The sequence below is a fragment of the Rhinoderma darwinii genome, chromosome 1 (assembly GCF_050947455.1).
Source record: "Rhinoderma darwinii isolate aRhiDar2 chromosome 1, aRhiDar2.hap1, whole genome shotgun sequence".
Taxonomy (NCBI): Eukaryota; Metazoa; Chordata; class Amphibia; order Anura; family Rhinodermatidae; genus Rhinoderma; species Rhinoderma darwinii.
The window spans coordinates 219,793,273-219,819,016 of record NC_134687.1 but is presented as its reverse complement, the minus strand read 5'-3'; the positions used below and the strand labels follow the sequence as shown (position 1 = coordinate 219,819,016).

Here is a 25,744-nt window from a genome sequence, read left to right as displayed (position 1 = left end):
TCTAAAACAGTGCAGCTCATCTGTTTCCATAACTACCGTAGAAGTGAATGGGAGTTATGCATACAATGTAGCACGGTGACCTGCGCTCTTTCTGTAGCTCTGTTCTAAGTTTCCATTATTCCTGACCACCTAATCAGGTAGTGGCCAGGAAGCAACAGGAGCAGAATAAAGTTAGAACAGGGTTCAGGGGGCCGGTTCTAGAGGTACGGGGTCCCAAAGGTGGAGCTGCCATAAATTTCGAAGATGGGGGGGGGGAGGGGAGGGCTCGTTTAACTGTCAATTAGGCTCTCATCACACTGGGCTATGCCCCAGGATAGCACCCAGCACAAACTTCTACTTTGAGTCAAAGGGGCCATAAGGATCCTTCATTTTTTTATTTTTTTTTTCAACTGTATTGAACAGTGGCATATGTCAGAGGCTACCATCTAAGCTATGTATTTCGGGCAATGTTTCCGGCCGTATACCTCTGTGCACTGCAGTGTGAATAGATCTTAGATTTCAGGGTGTTCCCTACACCATACTGCAGATAATGACAAGTAATGTTATGGGATTCAATTCCTCTACTCTATATTTACAACCCTCTGTTTTGCTAGGTGATAAGCCACTGACCGAAGTGTCTGGCAGCAACTTGTATCTCTCTCCCCTATTGTATGATTATGTACACTTGGATGAGCATGCATGTTTATGGGGTGTTTGAGAAACGTCTGTGGGCCGATCAAGCGGAGTGTTGGTCCACTAATTCTAGTGTATACTCTGCTTAAGTTTTGCAAACCAGACTTGGGAATTAAAGGGGTTGTCCCAGAATCAAAAAATCTTACCTATACATAGGATAGATAACTGTCGATCGCTGGGACTGATCGTGATAATGGGGGTTCCAATCCCCAAAACTCTCCTCACTGTGGGGAGTTTGAATGGATCCAAAGTAGAGAATGTGCCCCTGCTCCATTCAATGTCTCTGGGACTGATGGAAACCGCTAAACACTGTACTCCGCTATTTCGTTCATTCCCATAGACTTTGAATTGAGCGGCGGTCGAGCAAAGTGCAGGTAATCCATTCAATGTCCTTACTGTGGTAGAGCATCGCTGATAAAGAGGCGGGTTGTTGTTGTCCCTGGCTCTAGTCACAGAGCGGAAGGGAACACAGTGCAAGCCGCCCTGACTGTCCAATCAGCTACGGACAGTGTCCGAGCGAAGAGTAGAACGCCCCCTTGCCGTTTAGTTGGATAGGAACACCCCATTAACAGTTCAGGGGCTTATTTACATATCGGGCGCCAAATATAACAGCACCGATATGTAAACAACTGAGGAAGAAGGGGGGGGCAAAAAAAAAATTCAAGTGAGTTTGAAGCCCTGCCCATTACATGCTGCACATGTATGGACAGGTGAAGGGTTCCCTTTAAGGGTATGTGCACACGACAACGCCAAAAACGTCAAATTACGGAGCTGTTTTCATGAGAAAACCGCTCCTGAATTTCAGACGTTTTTACAAGTGCACATGTTTTTCACTGCGACTTTTTCAGATGTAATTGGAGCTGGTTTTCATTGGAGTCAATGAAAAACTGCTCAAATTACGTCGCAAGAAGTGTCCTGCACTTTGAAGCGGCCGTAATTTTACGCGCCGTCTTTTGACAGCGACGCGTAAAATGACAGCTCGTCTGCACAGAACATCGTAAGACCCATTGCAAGCAATGGGCAGATGTTTGCAGACGTATTGGAGTCGTCTTTTCAGGCGTAATTCGAGGCGTAAAACACCTCCATTACGCCTGAGAATTGGTCGTGTGCACATACCCTTATACTGCAACCGATAAAAGACTCCATAAAAATGGATGTAGTTGATTTGAAGACCAACCTGCAACATAAGCAAATATGTTGTGACTAATTCTAACTAATGGTTTTACTAAAAAAAAAAGTGTGAATATATGTTTATTTTATTTTTTCTTGTACATTACAGTTCATCCAGAACAGCTTCCTCAGAGGCCGTGGATTGCTTTAAAAGAACGAGACCAAATTCTCCCCTCAGGTATTTATCAATTTTATAAAGCTTCTGCCCAGTTCTAAAGGAGATGTATAAAGGCAAGTTTTTGGCCCATTAAGCCGCAAAACTTACAAAGCTGTTTTTTCACTGAAGATATTTTAAATAAATCCCATTAAGAGAATGGTCTACAATCTGTATTTTATGGTTTGATTTACGGTCCATACGTTGGGGATTACAGACGGCCGTTTTTACTTAACTGCTTATGGAGTAGTCACCCAAAATGATAACCTTCACAGACCATCATAAAAAAAAGCCAAAATCTCAATCGCCAATTGATATGCGCCTTAACCCCTTCCCGCTGCTCCCACTTTTGACCTTCCTGACAGAGCCTCCTTTTTCAAATCTGACATCTCACTTTATGTGGTAATAACTCCGGAATGCTTTTACCTTTCCAAGCGATTCTGAGATTGTTTTCTCGTGACGCATTGTACTCTTAAATTACTGGTAAAACTTGGTCGGTACATTCCCTATTTAATTGTGAAAAACACCAACATTTTGCAAAAATGTGCACTTTTATCAATTGAAATGTATCTGCTTGTAAGACAAATAGTTATACCACACAATAGGTGCTGATTAACATTTCCCATGTCTACTTTAAATTGGCATCGTTTTTGAACATTCTTGTTTTTCTAGGCCATTACAAGGTTCAGAACTTTAGCATAAATTTCTTAAATTTTCAAGAAAGTGTCATAAAGCTGTTTTTCAGGGACCAGTTCAGTTCTGAAATAGCTTCGAGACCCATACAATACAAACCCCCATAAATCATCCCATTTTAAAAACTGCACCCCTCAAAGTATTCAAAACCGCATTTAGAAAGTTTCTTACCCCTTTGGAGCATTTCACAAGAATTAAAGAAATTTGTACATTTTACCACAACTCCATATTTATTGCCCAGATTCTGCAGTATTTAGAAATATCCCACATGTGGCCCTAGTGGACTGAAACACAGGCCTCCGAAGCAAAGAAGCACCTAGAGGATTTTGGGGCCACCTTTTTATTAGATTATATTTTCGGTACTATGTCAGGTTTAAAGAGGTCTTGTGGTGCCAAAACAGTGGAAACACCGCAAAAATTACCTCATTTTGGAAACTACACCCAGAAGGAATTCATCTAGGGGTGTAGTGAGTGTTTCGACCCCACAAGTGGTGTTTCATAGATTTTATTGGGCGTTGATAATTTTAAATTTTTTTCCAATAAGCTGCAGCTTTAGATCAAATTTTCGTTTTCTCAACAAATAAATGGTAGAAATTGCTTTAGAAACGTTGGGGTGCTTTTTCCATAGATATGCGAATATGTAGTGCCCAACTTGTGCCACCATGAAAAGACAGCTCTCAAATGATGCAGTGTTTCCCAGTTTTAGACGCACCTCTACATGTGCCCTAGTCTTTAGCCTGGCTGATCGACAGGGATCAGGAGTGAGAGTACCATGTGAAATTGAGGCCTAATTTGGTGACTTACAATTGGTTCACTATTGCAGAGGCTCTGATGTGAAATAATTGAAGTTACCCCATTTTGGAAGCTACAGCCCTCAAGGCATTTATGAAGGGGTGTAGTGAGCATTTTCACCCCACAGGTCTTTTCCATAAATGATTGCATCCGTGTGGATGGTGTATAAAGTAAAAATTGAAATTTTTCCCTAGATATGTGTTTTCAGTGGAAAATTTCTCTTGCCCAGCTTGTGCCACTAGACACCCCAATTTTTTTTTTTTTAAAGGGTTCTCCCTGGTTCGGTGATGCCATTTATGTGGAAGTAAACTGCTGTTTGGGCACACTGTAGGGCTCAGTAGAGAGGGAGTGCCATTTGGATTTCGGAGCGTGGATTTTGCTTGGTGGTAGTTTTGTTTAGTGTTTTACTGGTATTTCAGTTTATAATGTAGGGGCATATGTAATCGGAGCGGAGTACATCAGGGCATAATGGGGTAAAAAAAATAATCCATAGATGTGTGTTACGCTGTGAAGCAATCCTTTATGCACAGGCCAGTGTTATATTGAGAAACTGTTGTTTCTTATCCCCCTTTTTGGTCCACACTATGCAGTTTAGATAACTTTGCTGGGTAAGTGTTGTCCTGATATATGGGCACCCTTGCTTCCAAAGATGTTTGGGCCCTCCCCTTCCTGGTTCCCTAATTTTAGGGTCTCGCTAAATCACCTCTTGAAACAGAAGAAATGTTCACCTTGGGCCTGCACAACTGCAAAGGTTTCTTTCGTGACTTATTTGAGCCTTAAAGGTGTTCACGAAAAAATAACTGTTAAAGAGGCTCTGTCTCCAGATTATAAGTGCCCTGTCTCCTACATAATCTGATCGGCGCTGTAATGTAGATAACAATAGTGGTTTTCATTTTGAAAAACGATCATTTTTGAGCAAGTTATGAGCTAGTTTAGATTTATGCTAAAGAAAGCTCATTAGCATAAACTTAAAATCGCTGCTAACTTTGTGAAAAAAGATCGTTTTTTTAAAATAAAAAGCATTCCTGTCACCTACATTACAGCGCCCATCTCCTTATGTAGGAGACAGGGCACTTATAATGTGGTGACAGAGCCTCTTTAAGCTTTCTTTCTCTCCTCCTAAGACTGATTGATTACATTCATTGGCCGTTTTAACCCGTTAGTGACCGGCCCATCGTGTTTTATTCCGATGCCATAGACTTTTTACGTCGCGGCATCGGAATAAGTTTACAGAGCAGGGAGATGTCAAATCTCCCTGCTCTCAGCTGCTAGAGGCAGCTGAGGGCTGGGAGCGTCCCTGCTCTGCCGTGTGAGATCGATATTTGTATCGATCTCACACGTTTAACCCCTCAGATGCGGTGCTCAATAGCGAGCACCGCATCGGAGTGGTTTTGGAGAGAGGGAGGGAGCTCCCTCTCTCACAGACACCCGGCGATACGATCGCCGAGTGTCTGTGTCTCTAATGGCAGCCGGGGGTCTAATAAAGGCCCCCAGGTCTGCCTGTAATGAATGCCTGCTAGATCATGCCGCAGGCATGACCTAGCCGATGCCTGTCCGTGTTAAACGGCCAGGCAGTAATACACTGCAATACAAAAGTATTGCAGTGTATTATAAATGCGATCGCAGAATCGCATATTATAGTCCCCTAATGGGACTAGTAAAAAAGTGGAAAAAAAAGTTTAAGAAAGTTAATTGAAAAAAAAATGAAAAACCTAGCTTTTCCCCTTACAAAATGATTTACTATTAAAAAAACAAAATAAAGTTAAAAAGTTACACACATTTGGTATCGCCGCGTCAGTAACGACCCCGACTATAAATCTATTACATTATTTAACCCGCACGGTGAACAGCGTAAAAAATGTAATAAACTATGGAAAAATTGCTGTTTTCTGTGCATACTGACTTTAAAAAAATGTGATAAAAAGTGATCAAAAAGTCGCATCTACTCCAAAATGGTACCAATAAAAACTACAAGTCGTCCCGCAAAAAAAAAACCCTCATACAACCGCATCGGCGAAAAAATAAAAACGTTACGGCTCTTCAAATATGGAGACACAAAAAAAAAAATTTTGAAAAAAAAGCGTTTTTACTATGTAAAAGTTGTAAAACATACAAAAACTATACAAATTTGGTATCGTTGCAATCGTAACAACCCGCTGAATAAAGTTATTGTTATTTATACCACACGGTAAACGGCGTAGATTTAGGACACAAAAGAGTGGGGAAATTTCTGTTTCTTTTTGTTTTTTTGGGTTTTTTTTCTATTCCCCCCCCCCCCCCCAAAAAGTTAATAAAAGTTAATCAATAAATAATATGTACCTAAAAATGGTGCTATTAAAAAATACAACTTGTCCAGCAAAAAACAAGACCTTATACAGCTATGTCGACGCAAAAATAAAAAGGTTATAGCTCTTGGAATGCGACGATTGAAAAACGTGTAAAATAGCTTGCTCATTAAATTAAGCTGATCTCAAAACGTTTATGTACATATTTAACAGTGGAAATAACCAGTGACGTTTTCAGCATCTATTTGCGTTCTTGAAGGGCAACTTAAAGGGTAAACGTTCAACAATCTTGTGACATGTCATAGTGACATGCAACAAGTTTTGATTGGTAGGGTCTGAGCACAGACACGCCACCAATCGCTAAAATGAAGCGGCAGAAGTGCTCGGCTTTTTAAAGAAATCAACATAGCTGTGCACACGCTCAATAGAAATTCTATGGGCCTGTACTACGCTGCATTGGCTTTCTGGAAAAATCCGAACAAACTACGGCTCTGCGCTTACACGAGCACTTCTGCCACTTAGTTTTAGCGATTTGGTGAAGGTCGCAGTGCTTGGACCCTTGCCAATCAAAACTTGTTGCATGTCACTATGATATGTCAGAAGTTTGCACATTTGGTTACCCTTTAAAGGGAATGTGTTGCCAGAAAAACATGTTTTTTTAAAAAAAATTAAACATTTAGTGTGTGGGTGATTAAACATTGTTCAAATTTTTTTCACGAGTCAGGAAATATTATAAATTAATTCTAATTTATAATACTACCCATTTTTGGTCACTAGATGGAGCTATTCCCAAAATTGCAGCTTTGCAAAATTGGGTAAAAGCCCTCGCTCTAGTGAGCTCTCAGCATCCCCCCCTCCTTTATCCTGGCTAGTGCCGGGATAAATGAGGGGTTTGAACGGTGTAACATCCTACACTGTGTGTCGCCATTTTTTGAGCTAACACACACTGTAGTAGGTTTACATACAGTAGTAAACGCACACAAACACGAACATACATTGAAATCTCTTACCTGCTCCTGCCGCCGCGGCTCCCTCCGGCCCGTCCGCTCCGTTTGCTGCCGCTGGTCCAAGTGCACAAATCCGGAAGCCGCGACCGGAAGTAGTAATATTACTGTCCGGCCGCGACTTCCGGTCCACAGGAAAATGGCGCCGGACGGCGCCAATTTCGAATTGGACTATGTGGGAGCGGCGCATGCGCAGTTCCCACACAGACGCCGTACACTGAAGACAATGGGACGGGAGCCGTTCGCTGTCCCTATGGGACTGTGGCTGCCGTATTCCATGTCTGTATGTGTCGTTAATCGACACACACAGAAATGGAACAAAAAATGGCAGCCCCCATAGGGAAGAAAAAGTGTAAAAATAAGAAAAAGTAAAACACAAACACACAAATGAATATAAAAATGAAAATAATAAAGCACTAACATCTTTAACATATAAAAAAATAATTTGTGATGACACTGTTCCTTTAAGTATTTTTCTTAAACGACTTGTTCGGCCACTTTGGGTTCGCAGAGCTATTGTTTGGTATGAGTTCTTATCGTAGTAACATTTGTAGGAGTAATCTTAAATTTGCTAAACAATTACCTGTAAAATGATACAACCTTTTGTGGTCCATTTACAAGAAAATTGGGTTAGAGCAGAGGACTCAAACACGCCCCTGAAGTGGTAATCTGCTGATAGTGGGAGAGCATGGTGAAGGAGGAGCTCCCTCGATATATGGACATCAGTGGCTCCTGCTGGACCAGTATGCCAGCCAGCGTGTTACCAACGCACTGGTCGAGGATTCGGCTGATAGACCTGGCCTCTGACGTAACTGTCCATATATGGACTGTGACGTCGGGGGCTCCGGGAGAGGAATCCCTGGCCAAAGTACCGGCAATGCTTTGGCTGGTAATTCCACTCCTAGTGGAAGCACCGATGGATCGATCTACAGAGGTGTGTGTGTGTGTGTGTGTGTCACGTTCTACAGAGATGTGTGTGTGTGTGTGTCACGTTCTACAGAGATGTGTGTGTGTGTGTCACGTTCTACAGAGGTGTGTGTGTGTGTCACGTTCTACAGAGGTGTGTGTCACGTTCTACAGAGGTGTGTGTGTGTCACGATCTACAGAGGTGTGTGTCACGTTCTAGAGGTGTGTGTGTGTGTGTCACGTTCTAGAGGTGTGTGTGTGTGTCACGATCTACAGAGGTGTGTGTGTGTGTCACGATCTACAGAGGTGTGTGTGTGTCACGATCTACAGAGGTGTGTGTGTGTCACGATCTACAGAGGTGTGTGTGTGTCACGATCTACAGAGGTGTGTGTGTGTCACGATCTACAGAGGTGTGTGTGTCACGATCTACAGAGGTGTGTGTGTGGCACAATATAAAAAGGGGCTGTCCAATCTTGACATTCTTGTGTCTGCCAAACGCTGCCAACTGAGCGTTTAGCGACACTTAAACTGGATTGTTAAAATAAGCACATGGATTAAACTTGCAAATTTCCGCTAAGCTTAAACCTAGCGGTATTATTCTAGTAATGTGGTATTGTTGTAGTAGTTCAAATAAACTGAATAACTAAGTTTGTATTATCAAATTTGAAAGTAATGCGGCCTGTCAACTTCAAACTTTTTCTATGTGTGGCCCATTTACCTGGCCGAGTATGAGACCCCCTTGGTTAGAGGTTGGTAAACGGTTCAAGAAAAATATGCTTGCTGACGTTATCTGAAATAGAGACTAAAGGCCCTTTTACACTGGGCAAGTATCGGGCAGACAAGCGCTTACAGAATGCTCGCTGACGATAATTGCCCTGTGAAAACTGGGCAACGATCAGCAGATTAACAAGCAAATGTATAGTTTTAAAAGTAACATTTTATCGTTGTAGACTGCGCATCTCCCTGTTGATGTATGGGGGCGAGCGATCGGAGTAACCGCTCGTACCCATACATTGCTCTGGTCACAAGGAGCTAACGAGCACTGATCAACGAGCTGTCTTGTTAATCGGCACTCGTTGCATTGGCCAAAAATTGGCCGGTGTAATAGGGCCTATACAGCCTAACTTCTTACAAGATAAAAAAAAAATGTACCCCTTTTTACTGCCAGCAATGTACCAATCCAGTGTTAAGATAAACACACTCACATATCGGCATTTCCCTTATTTAAATTGGAAATTCCAGTTTCTCTAAAAGTTCTTTTTTGGTAGATAACTTTAACATTGATAAAGTAATGTTCTGTACAATTTTCTGTGGTATACTTTTTTTTTTTTTTTTTACTCTGCATATAATCTTAGTTGGTAGTATTTATCATGTTGGTGTATTCAGTGGTATGCCATTCCAAAGTATTCCTGTCAAATTTGTGTTGCAGCATGTGGAATACTGCCTATTCCTGGTAATTGTGTGGGCAGCACAGTGGCTTAGCACTATTGCTTTGCAGTGATGGGTTCAAATTCAAGGACAACCTCTGCATGGAGTTTGTAAGTTATCGCTGTGTGCGCGCATGGGTTTCCTCTGGATACTCCGGTTTCCTCACATAACCTAAAAACATACGTATAGACCATTTAGATTGTGAGCCCCAATGGGGGACAGTAAGTGAGGACAACCTGTGTATAGTACGGCAGAGTGTTGGAGCTATATTATTAACAGAAATCACGTAAAGGCAAAAAATTTTAACTTGCGCAAGTCTTGTTCCTAATTTCATACAACACTTCAAATTAAAGCCACCAGAACTTGTCATTAATACGTTTTTATCTGCCTTTTTATCTTCCAGTTTCCTTCACAGTTATGTGCTTCAATGTCCTTTGTGATAAATATGCTACTCGGCAGCTTTATGGCTATTGCCCTTCCTGGGCATTAAATTGGGAGTACCGGAAGAAAGGCATCATGGAAGAGATAGTCAGCTGTGATGCAGATATAATCAGCCTTCAGGCGAGTTAAAGAAACTCTATACCAAACTGCACTGTTAGCTTACTTGATCTTTGTATGCTTTACTCTTCTCGTCCACAAGATGCCAGAATTGCATAATGAATAATATGGTAATAAAAAGTACTCTATTTTTTAGATCTGATACAAATGGGTATTCACATCAAGTTTATGTTCTCATTGTGGTGGGGTTTTTTTTTTTTTTTAAAGAAATGCTGTGCCAAAGGAAAGGCTACATAAAAAGGCTACCTTTTTTTATTTGGACTATATGCTAGTTGTTTTTATGTAAGAATCTAAGCCAGATCACAAGTGCTAAGGCTGGACTGTTCAGGCTAAGGCTTGGCTGTCAGCCAACTGCTCTCCCAACTCCACTGTGAGGGGAAAAAAAGCGTGGATCAGCGAGCATGCCTGTTAATTTCAATGGCTAGGGTGATAAGCCTCTGTTGAACGAAGTGCCTCTCTTGGAAAACAAATGATTGGGCATGTTGGGAGGCAGAATTCCTCCATAGACCTCAAATGTTGGCAGAACCAGCTGATTTTGCATCTTTAGCCAACGCTCTGACCGGGAATTCCGCTCCTACAGGGATCTCCTGATGTCACTGTCCATATATAGACGTTTGTCGGGCTCTCTCGGAGCAGAATACCTGACCACAGCGATCTGACGGGGATTCTGCTCCTAGAGTGGAGCCTAGGTGTTGCCATTAGAGGGGGTGTGGGTGCACTCTGCAGGGGGAATGGGAAGAAGTCAGGGGCACCCTCTAGGAGCAGAGTCCCTGGCCAGAGCGCTTTGATTGGATTCTGCACCTAGAGGGAGCTTAGGTGGCACATTCCAGGGCCCTCAAAGCCCCTGCAGACATCAGTGCAGCGCTTCACATTGAAGCAGCACTGCACCCTTTAAACCCCATTCCAGGCTGTTTATATGCAAGACCACTGCACGGGGCATCAGCAGTTGGAACGTATATAGCCGTATGGCTGTCGTGCAGGGGTTAAGATGCATTTTACTACCAAATAGTATCTATCCAAATACATAGATTGAATCTGCTTTTGTGTTGCATCAGTGTGCTTAAGTCAGTGGACTAAAACTGGCTTTTTTTAATTTATCTTCATCTTGGTTTAGGAAGTTGAAACCGAGCAATACTTTACCCTCTTCCTGCCAGCATTAAAAGAACGTGGATATGATGGTTTCTTTTCTCCAAAGTCACGTGCCAAAATAATGTCAGAACATGAGAAGAAGCACGTGGACGGTTGTGCAATATTTTTCAGAACAGAAAAGTAAGTGAAACTTGCTTGGCGCAGTGCTGTGAAGGGGTTTTTTTTTTTTTGCCCCTTCCCGATTTCTTCTATTTTTGCATATTTATCACACTTTACTGTTTCAGATAATCAAACTACTTTTAACCCTTTCAAGACAGAGCTCATTTTGACCATGACCAGCCCCATTTTCTCAAATCTGACGTGTCAATTTGTGTTAATAACTCTGGAATGCTTTTGCCTATCCAAGCGATTCTGAGATTGTTTTCTCGTGACATATTGTACTTTATGTTAGTGGAAAAATGTGATCAATAAATTCATTGCTTATTTGTGAAAAACACCAAAATTTAGAGAAAATTTGCAAAAATTATGATTTTTCTCATTTTAAATGTATCTGCTTGTAAAACAGATAGTAATACCACACAAAATAGATACTATTTTACATATTCCATATGTCTACTTTATATTTGCATTGTTTTTTGAACATTTTATTTTTCTAGGACGTTACACGGCTTAGAACTTTAGCAGCAATTTCTCACGTTTTCAAAAGGCTATTTTTACAGGGGCCAGTTCAGTTCTGAAGTGGCTTTGAGGGCCTTATGTACTAGAAAGACCCCATAAATCACCCCATATTAAAAACTTCACCCCTCAAAGTATTCAAAACAGCATTCAGAAAGTTTCTTAACCCTTTAGGCGCTTCACAGGAATTAAAGCAACGTACAGGTGAAATTTACAAATTTTATTTTTTTTGCTGAAATTCATTTGTAATAAAAAAAATTCTGTAACGCAGAAGGTTTTACCCGAGAAATGCAACTCAATATTTATTGCCCAGATTCTGCAGTTTTTAGAAATATCCCACATGTGGCCCTAGAGCGCTAATTTACTGAAACACCGGCCTCAGAAGCAAAGGAGCACCTAGTGGATTTTGGGGCCTCTTTTTTAGAATATATTTTAGGCACCATGTCAGGTTTGAAGAGGTCTTGTGGTGCCAAAACAGTGGAAATCCCCCAAAAGTGAGACTGTTTTGGAAACTACACACCTCAAGGAATTTATCTAGGGGTATAGTTAGCATCTTGACCCCACAGGTCTTTTGCTATATTTATTGGAGTATGTCAGTGAAAGTGAATCTACTTTTTTTCTTTCTGAAAAAATATTAAAAAAAAATATTTGCAAGGAATAAAGATTAAAAAGCACCCCAAAACTTGTAAAGCTACTTCTCCCGATTACGCCAATACCCCATATGTGGTACTAAACTGCTGTTTGGACCCATGGCAGAGCTCAGAAGGGAAGGAGCGCCATTTGGATTTTGAAGCGCAGATTTTGCTGGATTGTTTTTCAGTGCCATGTCGCGTTTGCAACGCCCTGGAGGGACCAAAACAGTGGAATCCCCCCAAAACTGACCCCATTTTGAAGACTACACCCCTCAAGGAATTTTTCTAGGGGTATAGTTGGCATTTTGACCCCACAGTTTTTGCTGAATTTAGTGGAATTAGGCCGTGAAAATGAAAATCTTCTTTTTTCAGAAAAAACATAGAAATGTTTAATTTTTACAATGAATAAATTAGAAAAATCACCCCAAAATTTGTAAAGCAATTTGTCCTGATTTCAGCAATACACCATATGTGGTAATAAACTGCTGTTTGGACACACGGCAGGACTCAGAAGGGAAGGAACAATATTTGGCTTTTGGAGCTCAAATTTAGCTGGAATGGTTTTCGGGTGTCATGTCGCATATGCAAAGTCCCTGAGGTATCAAAACAGTGGAAACCTCCCAAAAGTCCCTTTAGAGGACTGGAACGAGCGATCATTAGGTCGCTGGTACAATACACTGCAATACTAATGTATTGCAGTATAATGTCATTTTACAGGCTCCTTTTTCTGCGCGATCGCTGTTCCTGTCCGTTAGTCCCGGGTGTCAGCTGTAATACGCAGCTGACACCTGCAGAATATGGAGCGGGCGCAGCGCGTGAGCCCGCTCCATATATAACCCCTCGCACCACGACATGCTATTAAGTCGTGGTGCGCGAAGGCGTTAATGCACAGCGGATGGTGCAAATTGAAAATTTAAATTTTCCACTGATATGCCATTTTAATGCACAATACGTTCGTTGTGCCCAGTTTGTGCCACTGAAGACAAATACCTCATACAATGTTGAGCGGGTTCTCCCGGATATAAAATATTATATATGTGGACGTAAGCTGGTGCTTGGGCACGCTGTGGGGCTCAGAAGGGAGGGAACGCCATTTGGCTTTTGGAGCGCAGATTTTGCTTGGTAGTTTTTCTGTTTGGGTTTTGCTGGTGTTTCAGTTTATAATGTGGGGGCATATGTAACCTGTGCGGAGAACATCAGGACATAATAAGAGGGTGTAATAATGGGATACATAAATAATAATCCGCAGATAGGTGGCCGGTGTCGCACTGATAAATGGTCGCCCGATCTCATCTTCTTTTGGAACACTCTGCACATTTTGCATCGCCATATTCTGAGACAGAACTTTTTATTTTTTCTCCAACGGAGCAGTGTGAGGGCTTATTTGTTGCGGGACGATCTGTACTTTTCATTGGTACCATTTTAGGGTACATGTGATTTTTTTTTTGTGTTTTTTTTTTTTTTATTAGATTTTTTGGGCAAGCAAAGTGACAAAAACATAAATTCTGACAATGTTTTTTGTATTTTTTTTTTACAGTGTTCACCGTGCGGTATAAATTACATTTTACTTTATTCTGCGGGTCGGTACGATTACGGCGATACCATATGTATATAGGTTTTTTATGTTTTGCAGCGTTTGCGCAATAAAATCACTTTTTTATAAAATAATTTATTTTCTGTCACCGTATTCTGAGAGCCATAATTTTTTATTTTTCCGTCAAAAAAGCGGTGTAAGGGCTTGTTTTTTGCAGGACGGGTTGTAGTTTTTATTGGTATTATTTTGGGGTACATGCGACTTTTTGATCATTTTTTTTATTCTATATTTTGGGTGGGTTGATGACCAAAAAATAGTGATTCTGACATTGTTTTTTCATTATTTTTTTTGCGGTGTTCACCGTGCGGGAAAAATAATATTATAGTTTTATAGTTTGGGTCGTTACGAACGCGGTGATACCAAATATGTGTACTTGACATTTTCATTTTTTTCCTATAATAAAAGACTTATTATAGGAAAAAAAGCATTTTTTTGTTTAACTTTTATAACTTGTTTTTACACTTTTTTTTTTATAAAACATTTTAATTTTTTTTACTTGAAGACTGGCAGCACTGATTGCTGCTATAATACATTACACTACCTAGGTAGTGTAAGGTATTATAAACTGTCAGTGTGACGCTGGGAGTCACACTGACAGGAAGCTTATGAGGACCTGCCTCCGGCTGGTTCTCATTGGCTGCCTTGCATGGCAGACCCGGGGGCTATTGTATGGCCCCCGGTTCTGCCTTATAACCGACTGCAGCACCAGCAATCGGTCCCCAGGAAAGTTTGTTGTAGCAACAAACTTTCCAGTTCGTTGCTACAACACACTTTCCCTGCTATCACATGACCGGGACCTGAACTAATCAGGTCCTGATCATATCTCCGGGACCAGAGGCAGGTGATAACAGCGCGATCCGGGTGTCAGCGCTACTCTGAGACACCCGGATCGTGCTTTTAACACCAACCGTGAATTCACGTCGGCGCTGCACAGAGCCCAGCAAGTGCCGACGTGAATATACAGTGGGCGGTCGGGAAGCGGTTAATCGACAAAGATTACCCAAGCAAACACAATATGGTGGTTTTCATTTATTGAAGGAAAAATGCTGTTCAGCCCTACCTGGCACTGTGAAACAGTAATTACCCCCTAATCTACTAAGATAACTAGTTAACAAAATTCAATTGACAGTTGGGTTCAGTTTCACTAGCCACACCCAGACATGATTACTGCCAGACCGGTTGATTCTAAACATTACTTAAATGGCAACTAACGTTTGGAACAACTTAGTCCGAAATCCTAGTATGTTTGATCCTGAACAAATCTGTGAATCCCTTTTCATTAAACATTTTTTACGGCTTCCACTCGAAAAACCTGTTTGAAATCCCTGGCACTAGGGGTCTCCCGTCTTTGTAATTTGCTGTCCACTCACTGTTGCTAAGGCAAACCTGCCTTGCTGCTAAATCCGCTCAATTTGATCCGCTCAATTTTCCAAGAAAAAACAACAAAACGGGCTACTGCAGATAATAAGTTCTGTCCATAGGATTAATTGAAATAGCCGAGCTTGCAGCCACATCTCCTTTGGGATGTGGCTACCGCCTTGCAGGGAGGGTCTCAGGGGACCCCTCTGTCTGGTAGTGAATTAGCATAAATTTCTAAAAAAATAAATTGACTTGTACTCACCTAGCCCCATTCCCATGATGAATGGAGCTGCTCTTCAAGCCTCTTCAGCCACATTAGGCCTGCAGCCTATGAAATGCCAAGACTGGACCCTTTCAGTGATCGCACAAGGATCCTATCCCTGCGTCTCATAGGCTGCAGGCAGACATTACCTGGCGAATGGTGGAGCAAGGAGAAAATAGGGCCTTGCTCCACCATAGTATTCAATTGCATCTGCGTCCTGAGGATGCCCAGTGCTAATGACGTCGGTAGCACGGACAACTGGCGTTTGGACTGCAGTTCACCAGTTGAGGACCTCTTCTAGACTTATTTCTTTAAAATGATTTATGTAATGTTTGCTTTATACGGTCTATTTGTAACTTTGTTTGTTTGTTTTTTTTGTGTTTTTTTTTTTTTTAAAGATTTTCCCTGGTGGCAAAACATACGGTGGAATTCAACCAGGTAGCCATGGCTAACTCTGAAGGATCAGAAGCTATGCTGAACAGAGTAATGACCAAGGATAATATTGGAGTCTCTGTTTTGCTAGAAATGCACAAAGATTTCCCTGGGGGAGGTAGGTATATAACAGCCAGTGTGATTTCAATAGCAGGTTTTTGTCTTTTTGGTTTTGTTTTTTGTTTTTTTTCTTCCTTCCACAGGCAACTTTGCAGGGGCTTTTAGTGCAGATTGTCCTTTGTGTACTAGATTATTAATAAAATGTAGGATGCAATTGATGCCCATTTTATTAATTTAAGTGTCTCTAAACCTACAGTCCTCTATCTCCATTTCTTTGCAGTTGAATGTCGCCTATTTCCTTTTATCGGCCATTGCTAGCCAGGTACAGGATGACTACAGTGTTGGATTGCCAACAGGAATGGCTCTCCATGATCGATTAGCTTTATTTTTATTGAACCCTCAGGAAAGAAGGGTCCAGCATTTTGGGGTAGTATAGGCTACACCGGGCCACTATTACCTTGAAAGAAAAAGATCTCCTATAAGGGAGATGTGTGGGAAGAGAAGCCTGGTAAAATCATAATCTTGTAGGCAACCGTGAGCTTGTTTAGCTCTGACTATGAAAAACATAGATTGACTTGTGTATAGAGCAACAGATTGGGTCTTAAAGTTTTTGTTTCAAGGAGGGAATTCGGTACAACAAATAAAAAAAATCTCAATTTGGTAAATCTTATGCCTCATGCACAAGTGTTTTTACGTTCTGCAAATATGGATGCACATGCCTAGCCGTCCGCAATTTTGGAAGCGTCCATAGACTTCTAAGGGTGAGTCCATGCCACAATTGCGGACAAGAATAGAACATTCTATGTTTTGCAGGTCATTTGTACAGCCCGGACACACATCCGTAAATACGGAAAGGTGTCCACAGCTTATGGGGCCTTAGAGGCAATTTCTCACTTTATTCAGTAACCTCCTCCTCAAACATTTTTCTTTACAAGCCCTTTTTTGAACTAATCAGAACAAGGGACATAGCTTGAAGCCGCAGACCATTCGTAAAAGATACGGGAATATAACAATCTTAGTTGGGCTTATGTAAACTATGGACTGGTGCTCCCCCTAAATTCCTTAAGCCCTTTGGTCAATATGAAAATCTAGCTAGTAATTTTGAAAATCTGTCTCCTATCTTTCGAACTGTCCTCTCAAATCGTTGAATTTCTTTGATTTGCCAAGGTTTGTGTTTGTTTGGTTTCCCCCGCCGATGTATTAAAGAAATTTTATAAACGTAATCTGACTTTTAGGGACACCGTGATCCCAAACTGGAACTTCTAGAATTGCTTTTTACTTGGTCAACTTGCCTCCCACCATAAATGGAATTAACCAGTTCAAGACCGGGCTATTTTGAGCCTTCCGGACCAGACCGTTTAGCCATTTTTAGCACGCGTTCGTTAAATGGCTATAACTTTTTTTTATTTGTTGGGCTAGAGTTGTAATTTTTGCAATGTTTTTTTCCGTAGACCATGCAACTTTCTTTTTTTTTTTTAATCATTTTTATACACCTTTTTGCTATTTTACAGTTTTTAGGCTTAAAGTTTGAAGATAATAGTAAAAAAAAATAAGCTTTTTTTTTTTTTCATTGTGATCGTCATGGTCTACCGTACATTTTAATTATATTACATGTCTATATTGGGGTAATTGGGTCGGGGCTAGCGTTATGACAATGATTGGCGGGGAGGGAGACTTTTTTTTTTTTGTGGTGGGTATTTTATGTGTTTATTTTTTTTGCACTTTCCTTTTACTTTTTATTTTTTTTATTACTATGGTCTGTCCCTCAAAGGTCAGAAAAGACCTTTGGGGAACTTTTTATAGATTTTTTTTTTTTCTTTCTATTACACCATGCTTTTCCTCTGTAACTGGAGCTGCACAGCAGCCCCAGTTACAGGGAAATCAGCCCTCTCATAGTGACGATTGTCACTAATAGGGCTGTGCTGGGTCTAGTAAGACCCAGCAGCAGTCTGTCACTAACGGCACCCGGCGATCATGTGACCAGTCACATGATCACCGGGAGGAATAGAGACAGTGGCGCGGCTTCTGCCCCAATTCATATACACCGCGCGCATTGAGCGCTGTGTAAAAGATCGGAGAAGACCGAAACAGCGAAAGCTGCTTCTATCTTCTCAGGGTCACTGACAGCCGGAGACCCGACATTCAGCTGCCCGATCGCTCAGGCAGCAAGCTAAAACCAGTGCCCTAATTAGTCTATGGTGCGGGCTTTAAGTACCCTGACCGCTGGCCGTAAACACAGCCAGCGCTCGGGAACCAGTTAAAAGTGAAAGTTGCACATTTTATTTTTATTTTCCCCCAAAACAATCTTTTTTTTTTTTTTGCCACAGTAGTAGAACCTAAGTTTGCTATCGCCGTAATCCTTTTGACCCGCTGAGTAAAGTTAACATGTAGTTTTTACCGTACGTTTAATGCCGTAAAAACACAACCCAAAAAAACAATGGAGGGATCGGTTTTCTCCCATTCCATCCCACAAAGCATTTTTTATTTTAAAGTACATTATATGGTACAATAAATTGTACTGTGAAATAACTTGTAAGCCCTCATATGGCTAGATAAACAGAAAAATAAAGTTATGGCTCTTGGAATGCAGGGATATAAAAAAATTAAACCGAAAAATGGCTGCAGCCACAAGCGGTTAATTAAACTTTTAACCCCCTTCCAATGGTAGCATGCAGTTGGGCAGAACAGTCATAAGTGAACTAAAGTGCCCACCTCTCCATAATTGCAAAAGCCACCTGGCAAGTCATCAATTTGCTGGTTTTGCTTAAGTTTATTGACTGAATCCTGGTTGTAAAAGAAAAGGACTAGGTATGTTTATATTTAGTCCTGTGAAGGTACCATAAGGTGAGGACAAGCGAAACTATCTGATTTAAAATAGATGCTAGAGGTTTCCCTTAAGTGTGGCATCACATGGGTGGAGAAGTATTGAGGGATTCAAATTAAACCCATTTAACAGAATGAGGGTTTGCAGTAACTGAGCTGGGTGGTAGTACAATTTCAGGTCTAGTTAGGCTGAGGCCTTCTACCTTGGAGGAGCAGTAGAGTTGATTCAAGGTCAGCCCCATGGCCTCAAGATGAATATGTAATGTTGGGCGAGGGACCTCACGAGTTTAATACCTAAAAAGGTCTAGAGAGGTGGGGTTTATTTATTTATTTATTTTTGTATTTTTAAGAATCTCTTCCTCTGGCAGAGCATCAATATCGTAGAGACTTGGCATATTCGAATGCTTTGCACGTGTTCGAACGTTGCGTAGACACTGCAATTTTTCTGCCTGCAAAAACAAATCGAAAATTTGCAGTGTATTTCAGCAGCAACAAAGTAGATGAGATTTAACCAAATCTTATCCACGTGCTGTGGAAAAACTCTGTAGTTCAAAAGGAAAAAAATAAAGCCTACACTCCTTTCCGCGTGGCACTGCATCTCTGCTCTGTCCAGGTGGGCTCCCTTGATGTTTCATTACATGTGATCCCTGCATCCAATAACCGGGTACAGTGGTCACGTAATGACATGCCAGCCTAGAAGGCCGCCTAGTCACAGAGCAGTCAAAAGTGCAGGGACACGTTGCTATGTCAATACCAGGAAAAGGGGAGTAGATGTGTGGGTCCTCCCCTCTGGTGTCTGTACCAAATGAAAAAAATATATATATATTTGGTGCACATATTCAGCCTTTTTTTTTTTTTTTTTTTTTTCCCTTGCATACAGACGTAGCCGTGTTTATCTAGACTCTGATAACTTGCTGCGGCATGATATCACACAACAAGCCATTAAAGTCAAAGTATCTGGATGAAAGTCACATTTGGTTCTATTTTGCCCCCCCCCCCCCCCCCCATGAGGCAATTCTACAATTGGCATCAAGCGATTGCGTTTACACAGCAATTGAATTTTTTTGCTGATTTTACGATCCACATTTTTAGCACTCTAAGATTTGCAAACACCTTTATCTAAAGTAGTAGTCTGTCTGCAAGTCTTCACACATTGAGACTATCCTGATTGGTTATCAAAAATTGAGGAATTGTGTGCAGCATCGAAGCATGTTAAGCCACCCATAGTCTCGTTTCAACTTGTCATTGTGTGTACGTATGTTATACATTTATTTTTTATTTTTTTAACACTCAGGCATGAAGAATCATCATTCAGCAGATAAACAGCTTCTCATAGTAGCGAATGCCCACATGCATTGGGACCCTGAGTACTCTGATGTCAAGCTTATCCAAACAATGATGTTTGTCTCTGAACTTAAAAGCATCATAGAAAAGGCCGCAAGCCGACCTGGCAGCCCTGTACCTGATCCAAATTCCATCCCCTTTGTGTTGTGCGCTGATCTGAACTCGTTGCCAGATTCAGGTAAAATGTTTTGTATGACACTACTAAAGGATGGTCTACACTGAGATTCTGATCTGCTTTTAATTGCTTCCTGTCTTATATGTTAAAGACCCTTTGATACCACGTAATTCCTATCCTTTCCTATTAAATAAGTGCAATATGCTATTTAGTGCTGCTGGAATAGTTTTTTTGTTTTTTTTCCCTAACCCCTTAAATTAGGTGTTGTGGAGTATCTAACCAATGGAGTGGTAGCTGACAATCATAAGGACTTTAAGGAGCTTCGATACAACGAGTGTCTCTCCAACTTTAGCTGCAATGGAAAGAATGGGACCCCAGATGGAAGAATTATGCATGGCTTCCAGCTGAGGAGCGCCTATGAAAACAACTTGATGCCTTACACCAATTACACCTTTGATTTCAAAGTAAGTACTAGACTTAATTTTAAAGTGGTGCTAAACTTATATGGAACTTCAAATGCCTGCCCTGAGGCCTCATGCACACTGCCGTGCCCGTAATCACGGCCCGCGAGTACAGGCAGGGCTGTCTGCTGCAGAGAGCCATCCGCGTGTTTGGCTCGTGCTCTTAAAATATGGGTGCAAAAGATACCTCATGTTACTTTTGCGGAGGCTTTCCAAGGCCTGGACACATTCCTGCAGATATACGGGAAAGTGTCCATGGTCAATAGAAATTAATTGGTCTGGACAAACTCTACAGTTGTGTGCATGGGGCCTAATATTGTGAATAATGCTATTTTTAATGGTGCATGCAGGAGTCCGTGCCCCTTTCACTACTACACGATGCCCTCAGGGCAACATAATTGAGCTAATAGATTCTCTTATGTGGTGTACATAGTTCAGTAACTTCCTACAATGCGCTGAAGGGACATGTGAAATGACCTTTCGTCGACGAAGGCTGAAAGGCAATATGCTTGAACACCTCTGGGGTGCCAGTACAGTTGACAGAATGTAACATTTTATTGCAAAAATATTAGGCATACAAATCTCTTCAGACAGGTGAAAGTGATTTCCTCATCCATACATTGACACATGAAGAATGTGTTGTGCTTAATGTTCACTTTACTGATGACCGAGTGATTTGTATCCTATGGTGAGCGAGAACATTTCTGAATTATTATTTTTTTTTTTTTTTTTGCTGTTTTATCCTTAGGGTGTTATTGACTACATCTTCTACTCCAAGACACACATGGATGTTCTTGGCGTCCTGGGGCCTTTAGATCCTCAGTGGATGGTGGAGAACAACATCACTGGCTGCCCTCACCCACACCTACCTTCTGACCACTTCTCACTGTTAACGCAGCTGGAACTCCACCCCCCACTTCTGCCTCTCATCAATGGGGTACACTTGCCAGGCAGGAGGTAGTGTTGGCTAAGGCTTGGCAATCGTTCTCATGGACCTGTACAGCTGTCAAAGTCTGAGGAGTGAAGTATGGCCAACCTAAAGCTGCTTTTTCACGGCTCCTCCCCTTCTGTCAAAGCTGTGGTTCTGCATTTTATTGCAGGGAGGCAATATTTGGCATTAGGGTTGGTACAAAATCTCTCCTCCTTCCCATCTTTTTTGTTTTAAACAAGCTTAATCTTTTTATTTTCAACCTGCCCACATTTTCTTTGTCTTGTAAGAAATACCATTTACAACCGCTAGATTCGAGGATATTTTCCCTTTTTATTAAGTTGAACTCCCAACTCTGCAATACTTGTCCCAGGGAAAACCTAGCAACTATTATTTTACCCTACTCCTTAAAGGCTGCCATAGCTGTCCTAAATGTAAAGCACAATCTTGCTTTAACACCCTTTTCAGACCTTAGAAATGCATACTGGAAAATGAATTGCTTTTAGAGTTGCAAAATCCAACCTGGTCGTTTTTTTTTTTTGTGTTTTTGCTTTATTTCCCGTCTTTTTGGCTTATAAATAGCTACTGTTGGCACTGGCTCTGAAGAGCTGTTAAAACGGACTGTTTGTGAATCTGTCCTGCATTTACCTTTTCCACAAACCGAATCAGATCAGTGGGAAACCTTTTTTTAATTCTGTGTTTCTACCTTTGTCGGGTTAATGCAGTAAAGCTGTTAGCATTCATAATATTACTGGAGGAAAGATTCCCAGTCTAAACTTGTAACCAAAGATGCTACTTACTAACACAATTTTAAATAATTCTTCCCCTCCCCCTTAGTCTGTATTTGTAGCCCGGCCAGTCCTTTTTATCACTTTCAGTATTCTCTTCAGAGCCAGATCGTTGGAAAGATTTGGAGTGCTAAACCTCACTTTCTTCTGCTTCCCAAACTTAAATGGTGAGCACAGTCTAGTGAACACTTGAATATTATTCATGCTATGTTAAAACATGGCCCTCCGCCGTCTTTCTCCTGCCCTCTTCTTATCCCCCAATTTGGTAGCCAAAGGGAGTAGGTAGGAGCAGTTCACCTCTTTACAGTGGGGTTGAAGTGTGTGCGCTATTGTTGGCCAGTTATCCAAGGTCCTACTTTTTCCAAGACTGTCCATCCAAGTTCCCTGATCAAAATACGGACACCTCTCCCCCTTTATAATTCAAAGTGTAGTATATATTGGGTACCTTATCTGTAAGGAGGTCTTTAACTTTTGTTCCCTGACACCTGGCTATGAAGGGGTTAGTCATGCTGGTTTTTGGTTTGTTTTTTCTCTCTTTCTTTGAAAAGTTGTATTGCACTGGTTAAATGGCCTCTAACTGCAAAATTTTCTTGTCTCTTGCTGCTATGTTTTTAAAACTGCTTTTAAATGAAAATAATTCTCAATGCACTTTATTGCTTTGTCTCCCAATGTGATCATTTCTCCGACACCAATCTTTTCCAAACTTTTTAACAAAGGGCCGTTTTGAAAGTGTTCATGCTGGATGTTAAATAATCCATTTGATGGGTAGAAACACAGGATGTCCCCTTTTCACTAACAAATGACTACATTCCTCCTCCTTGTGGGTTTTTCCACACCGTTTCTATAGAACATTTATGTATTTTACATAAGGTACATATCAACTGCAGTCTTTACTAAATTCCTAAAGTGCCTCCGTAGCTATCTTTCATAATAAACTCTTTTCCATATGAGTGTAGGAAATTTAGAGAAATGCGTAAAATGCCTTGTGTAACCTGAACACCTGCTTAGTCTAGACTTGTATCCATTCAACCTTGTTCACACTGGCTTTCACAGAAATTTTTTTTTCAGCCGCAACGGAGAGAATTTTTTTTTTTTTTTTTTAGATCTTCGCTTTTGAATAAACTCCTGGGCTTAAAAACGTATCAAATCTGCATTAATTTAAAAAGGTCTCAATATGTTTGTCTTTGCATAATCTTTTGGTTTGTATGGGCACCCCTATTCCTCTCTAAAACAAATGCACATATAGATGCCATAGAGCTTCTGTGAAATGTATCTCCTCTTATGGGGTTATCCACGCTAACCCAACGTGTGCTTTGCTTTCCAGTGGACGATAAGTGGTGGTAGCTATTAGAACTTTATTGGCCCTAGAACAACTAGAGGTGTTTTAGTCCCACTTGGCAACCATTTGGTTTCCACAAACATATTGAAATCTGATTTAACCTTTGACTTAGAAAATAATCTTGCGCTAGATTATCTGCATTTACAACTTCTCAGGTACTGTATATATTAAACTGTAAAGCAAATCATCAGACAAAAGATTACTGTTTTGGTAGTCTGCTCCGTTTTGGAGAAGTGACATGTATGTAGCAGCACAAAGTACTTTTAAAATAAGTCCTGCCGGTAAAAAAAAAAAAAAAAAAGGCTATTAGGCCTTGTTGAAGATGGAAGAACATGTCACTTATCGGAACTATAATTGTAGCTTTGTTTTCGGTCCATGTCGCATTGAGTGATAGGAATCACTGCACATGTAGAAGTTATTTAAGGAATACCAGCCACTTTTAGAAACTTTAAATGCTTCGCTGTTGCAGTGTTAACTATCTGAGGCGGTCATACATTTTTTTTTTTTTGTATTTTTTTTTTGGGTTCCTTAGTGCTTAAGATCATGTCACAAAGTCAATACAATTCTTTTCGGTCGCTACTACAGTCTGGTTACTTTCCAATTCCATTTTTGTTGCTGGCTGATTACTCTCCCCTGGATATTTTCATTCATGACATATTTTCTTTTCATTCCCCTATTTGTTTTTTTTTTTTATATATTTGCTGTAAATGTGGCTAAGGCTATTCTACTTGTGTCTTTAAAGTTTTAACATTTATAAATTCAGAATTAATAAAACATGTGAGGATATTTTATTACGTAACAATGTCCAGGTTTTATTCACAAAAAAATTGTAAAAAATAAAATGTGGTAGTTTTTTTTTTTTTTTTTGTTTTTTTGCTTAACCCCTTCACCGCCAGAGGTTGGAACAATTTGGAGACCCCTCTAAGGTCAAAGGGATACATTTTTGCTTTTCAAACCTGGTTTTGTTTTGCACTCCGATCTGTCTGTTGGTATTTTTGTTGTCCTCGCGTATAATTGCCATTAAATCCATTATGCATTGGTAAAAAGCAGAAGCACTGATTTATTTACTTTTTGGTAATGTAATTTGAAGCATATGAATTTTTTAACTAATTGAATATTTCTTGTGTATTAGATCCTTCCTGTTGCTTTTTCTGCAAGGTTTGTTAGAGGCTCTGTCACCACATTATAAGTGCCCTATCTCTACATAGTGAGATGGGCACTGTAATGTAGGTGACAGCAGTGCTTTTGATTTAGAAAAACTATCCTATTTTTACGATTGAGTTATTTTTATTTTTTTTTAGCTTTATGCTAATTCGTTTCTTAATGCCCAAGTGGGAGTGCTTTTACTTTCTTTGGCCAGCGTCATACACTCCTCTGTAAAACGCCCACTTGGGCACTAACCCCTTAGGGTATGTTCACACGGCAGCGTCCAATACGCCTGAAATTACGGAGCTGAAATTCAGGAGCTGTTTTTGCCTGAAACCAGACGTAATTGCTCGTACTTGCGTTTTTCGCGGAGTCTATTACGGATGGAATTGGAGCTGTTTTTCAATGGAGTCAATGAAAAGCGACTCCAATTACGTCTCAAGAAGTGATATGCACTTTTACGCGCCGTCTTTTGACAGCGGCACATAAAAAAAAGAAAAGCCCGTGTGCACAGAATATCGTAACCCCATTGATTTCAATGGGCAGATGTTTGGAGCCGTATTTTGGGATGTAATTCGAGGCGTAAAATGCCCGAATTACATCCGTAAATAGGGCGTGTGAACATACCCTTAAGGACGCAGCCTTGTTTTGGCCTTAAGGCTCAGAGCATTTTTTAAATCTGACATATTTCACTTTGTGGTAATAACGTCGGAATGCTTAAACCTATCCAAGCGATTCTGAGACTGTTTTCTCGTGACACGTTGGGCATTGTTAGTGGTGAAATTTGGACGATATATTCAGCGTTTATTGGTGCAAAATTGAGAGAATTTATAAATGGCATTTTTCAGAATTGAAATGCATCTGCTTGTAAAACAGATGGTTAGACCACCCAAAATAGTTACTAGTTCACATTTCCCATATGTCTACTTTAGATTTATTTTTTTTGGAAGTTACACGACTTAGAACATAAACAGCAATTTCTCATATTTTTGAGAATTTAAAAAGCCTTTATTTTAAGGTACCTGTTCAGTTCTG

The 25,744-nt window shown here is 40.7% G+C and overlaps 1 protein-coding gene across 1 annotated transcript in view; it reads left to right on the top strand.

Moving 5' to 3' along the window:
* CNOT6L (CCR4-NOT transcription complex subunit 6 like) overlaps positions 1-24,609 on the top strand; it is a 29,534-nt gene extending 4,925 nt beyond the window's left edge. Inside the window, exons 5-11 of the mRNA XM_075861739.1 lie at positions 1,952-2,020; positions 9,508-9,665; positions 10,777-10,931; positions 15,672-15,823; positions 19,883-20,110; positions 20,309-20,511; positions 21,257-24,609. Of these exons, the coding sequence (XP_075717854.1) occupies positions 1,952-2,020; positions 9,508-9,665; positions 10,777-10,931; positions 15,672-15,823; positions 19,883-20,110; positions 20,309-20,511; positions 21,257-21,469 (1,178 nt within the window). The 3' untranslated portion in view covers positions 21,470-24,609. The remainder of the gene's footprint in view (positions 1-1,951; positions 2,021-9,507; positions 9,666-10,776; positions 10,932-15,671; positions 15,824-19,882; positions 20,111-20,308; positions 20,512-21,256) is intronic.
* Positions 24,610-25,744: the final 1,135 nt, after the last annotated feature.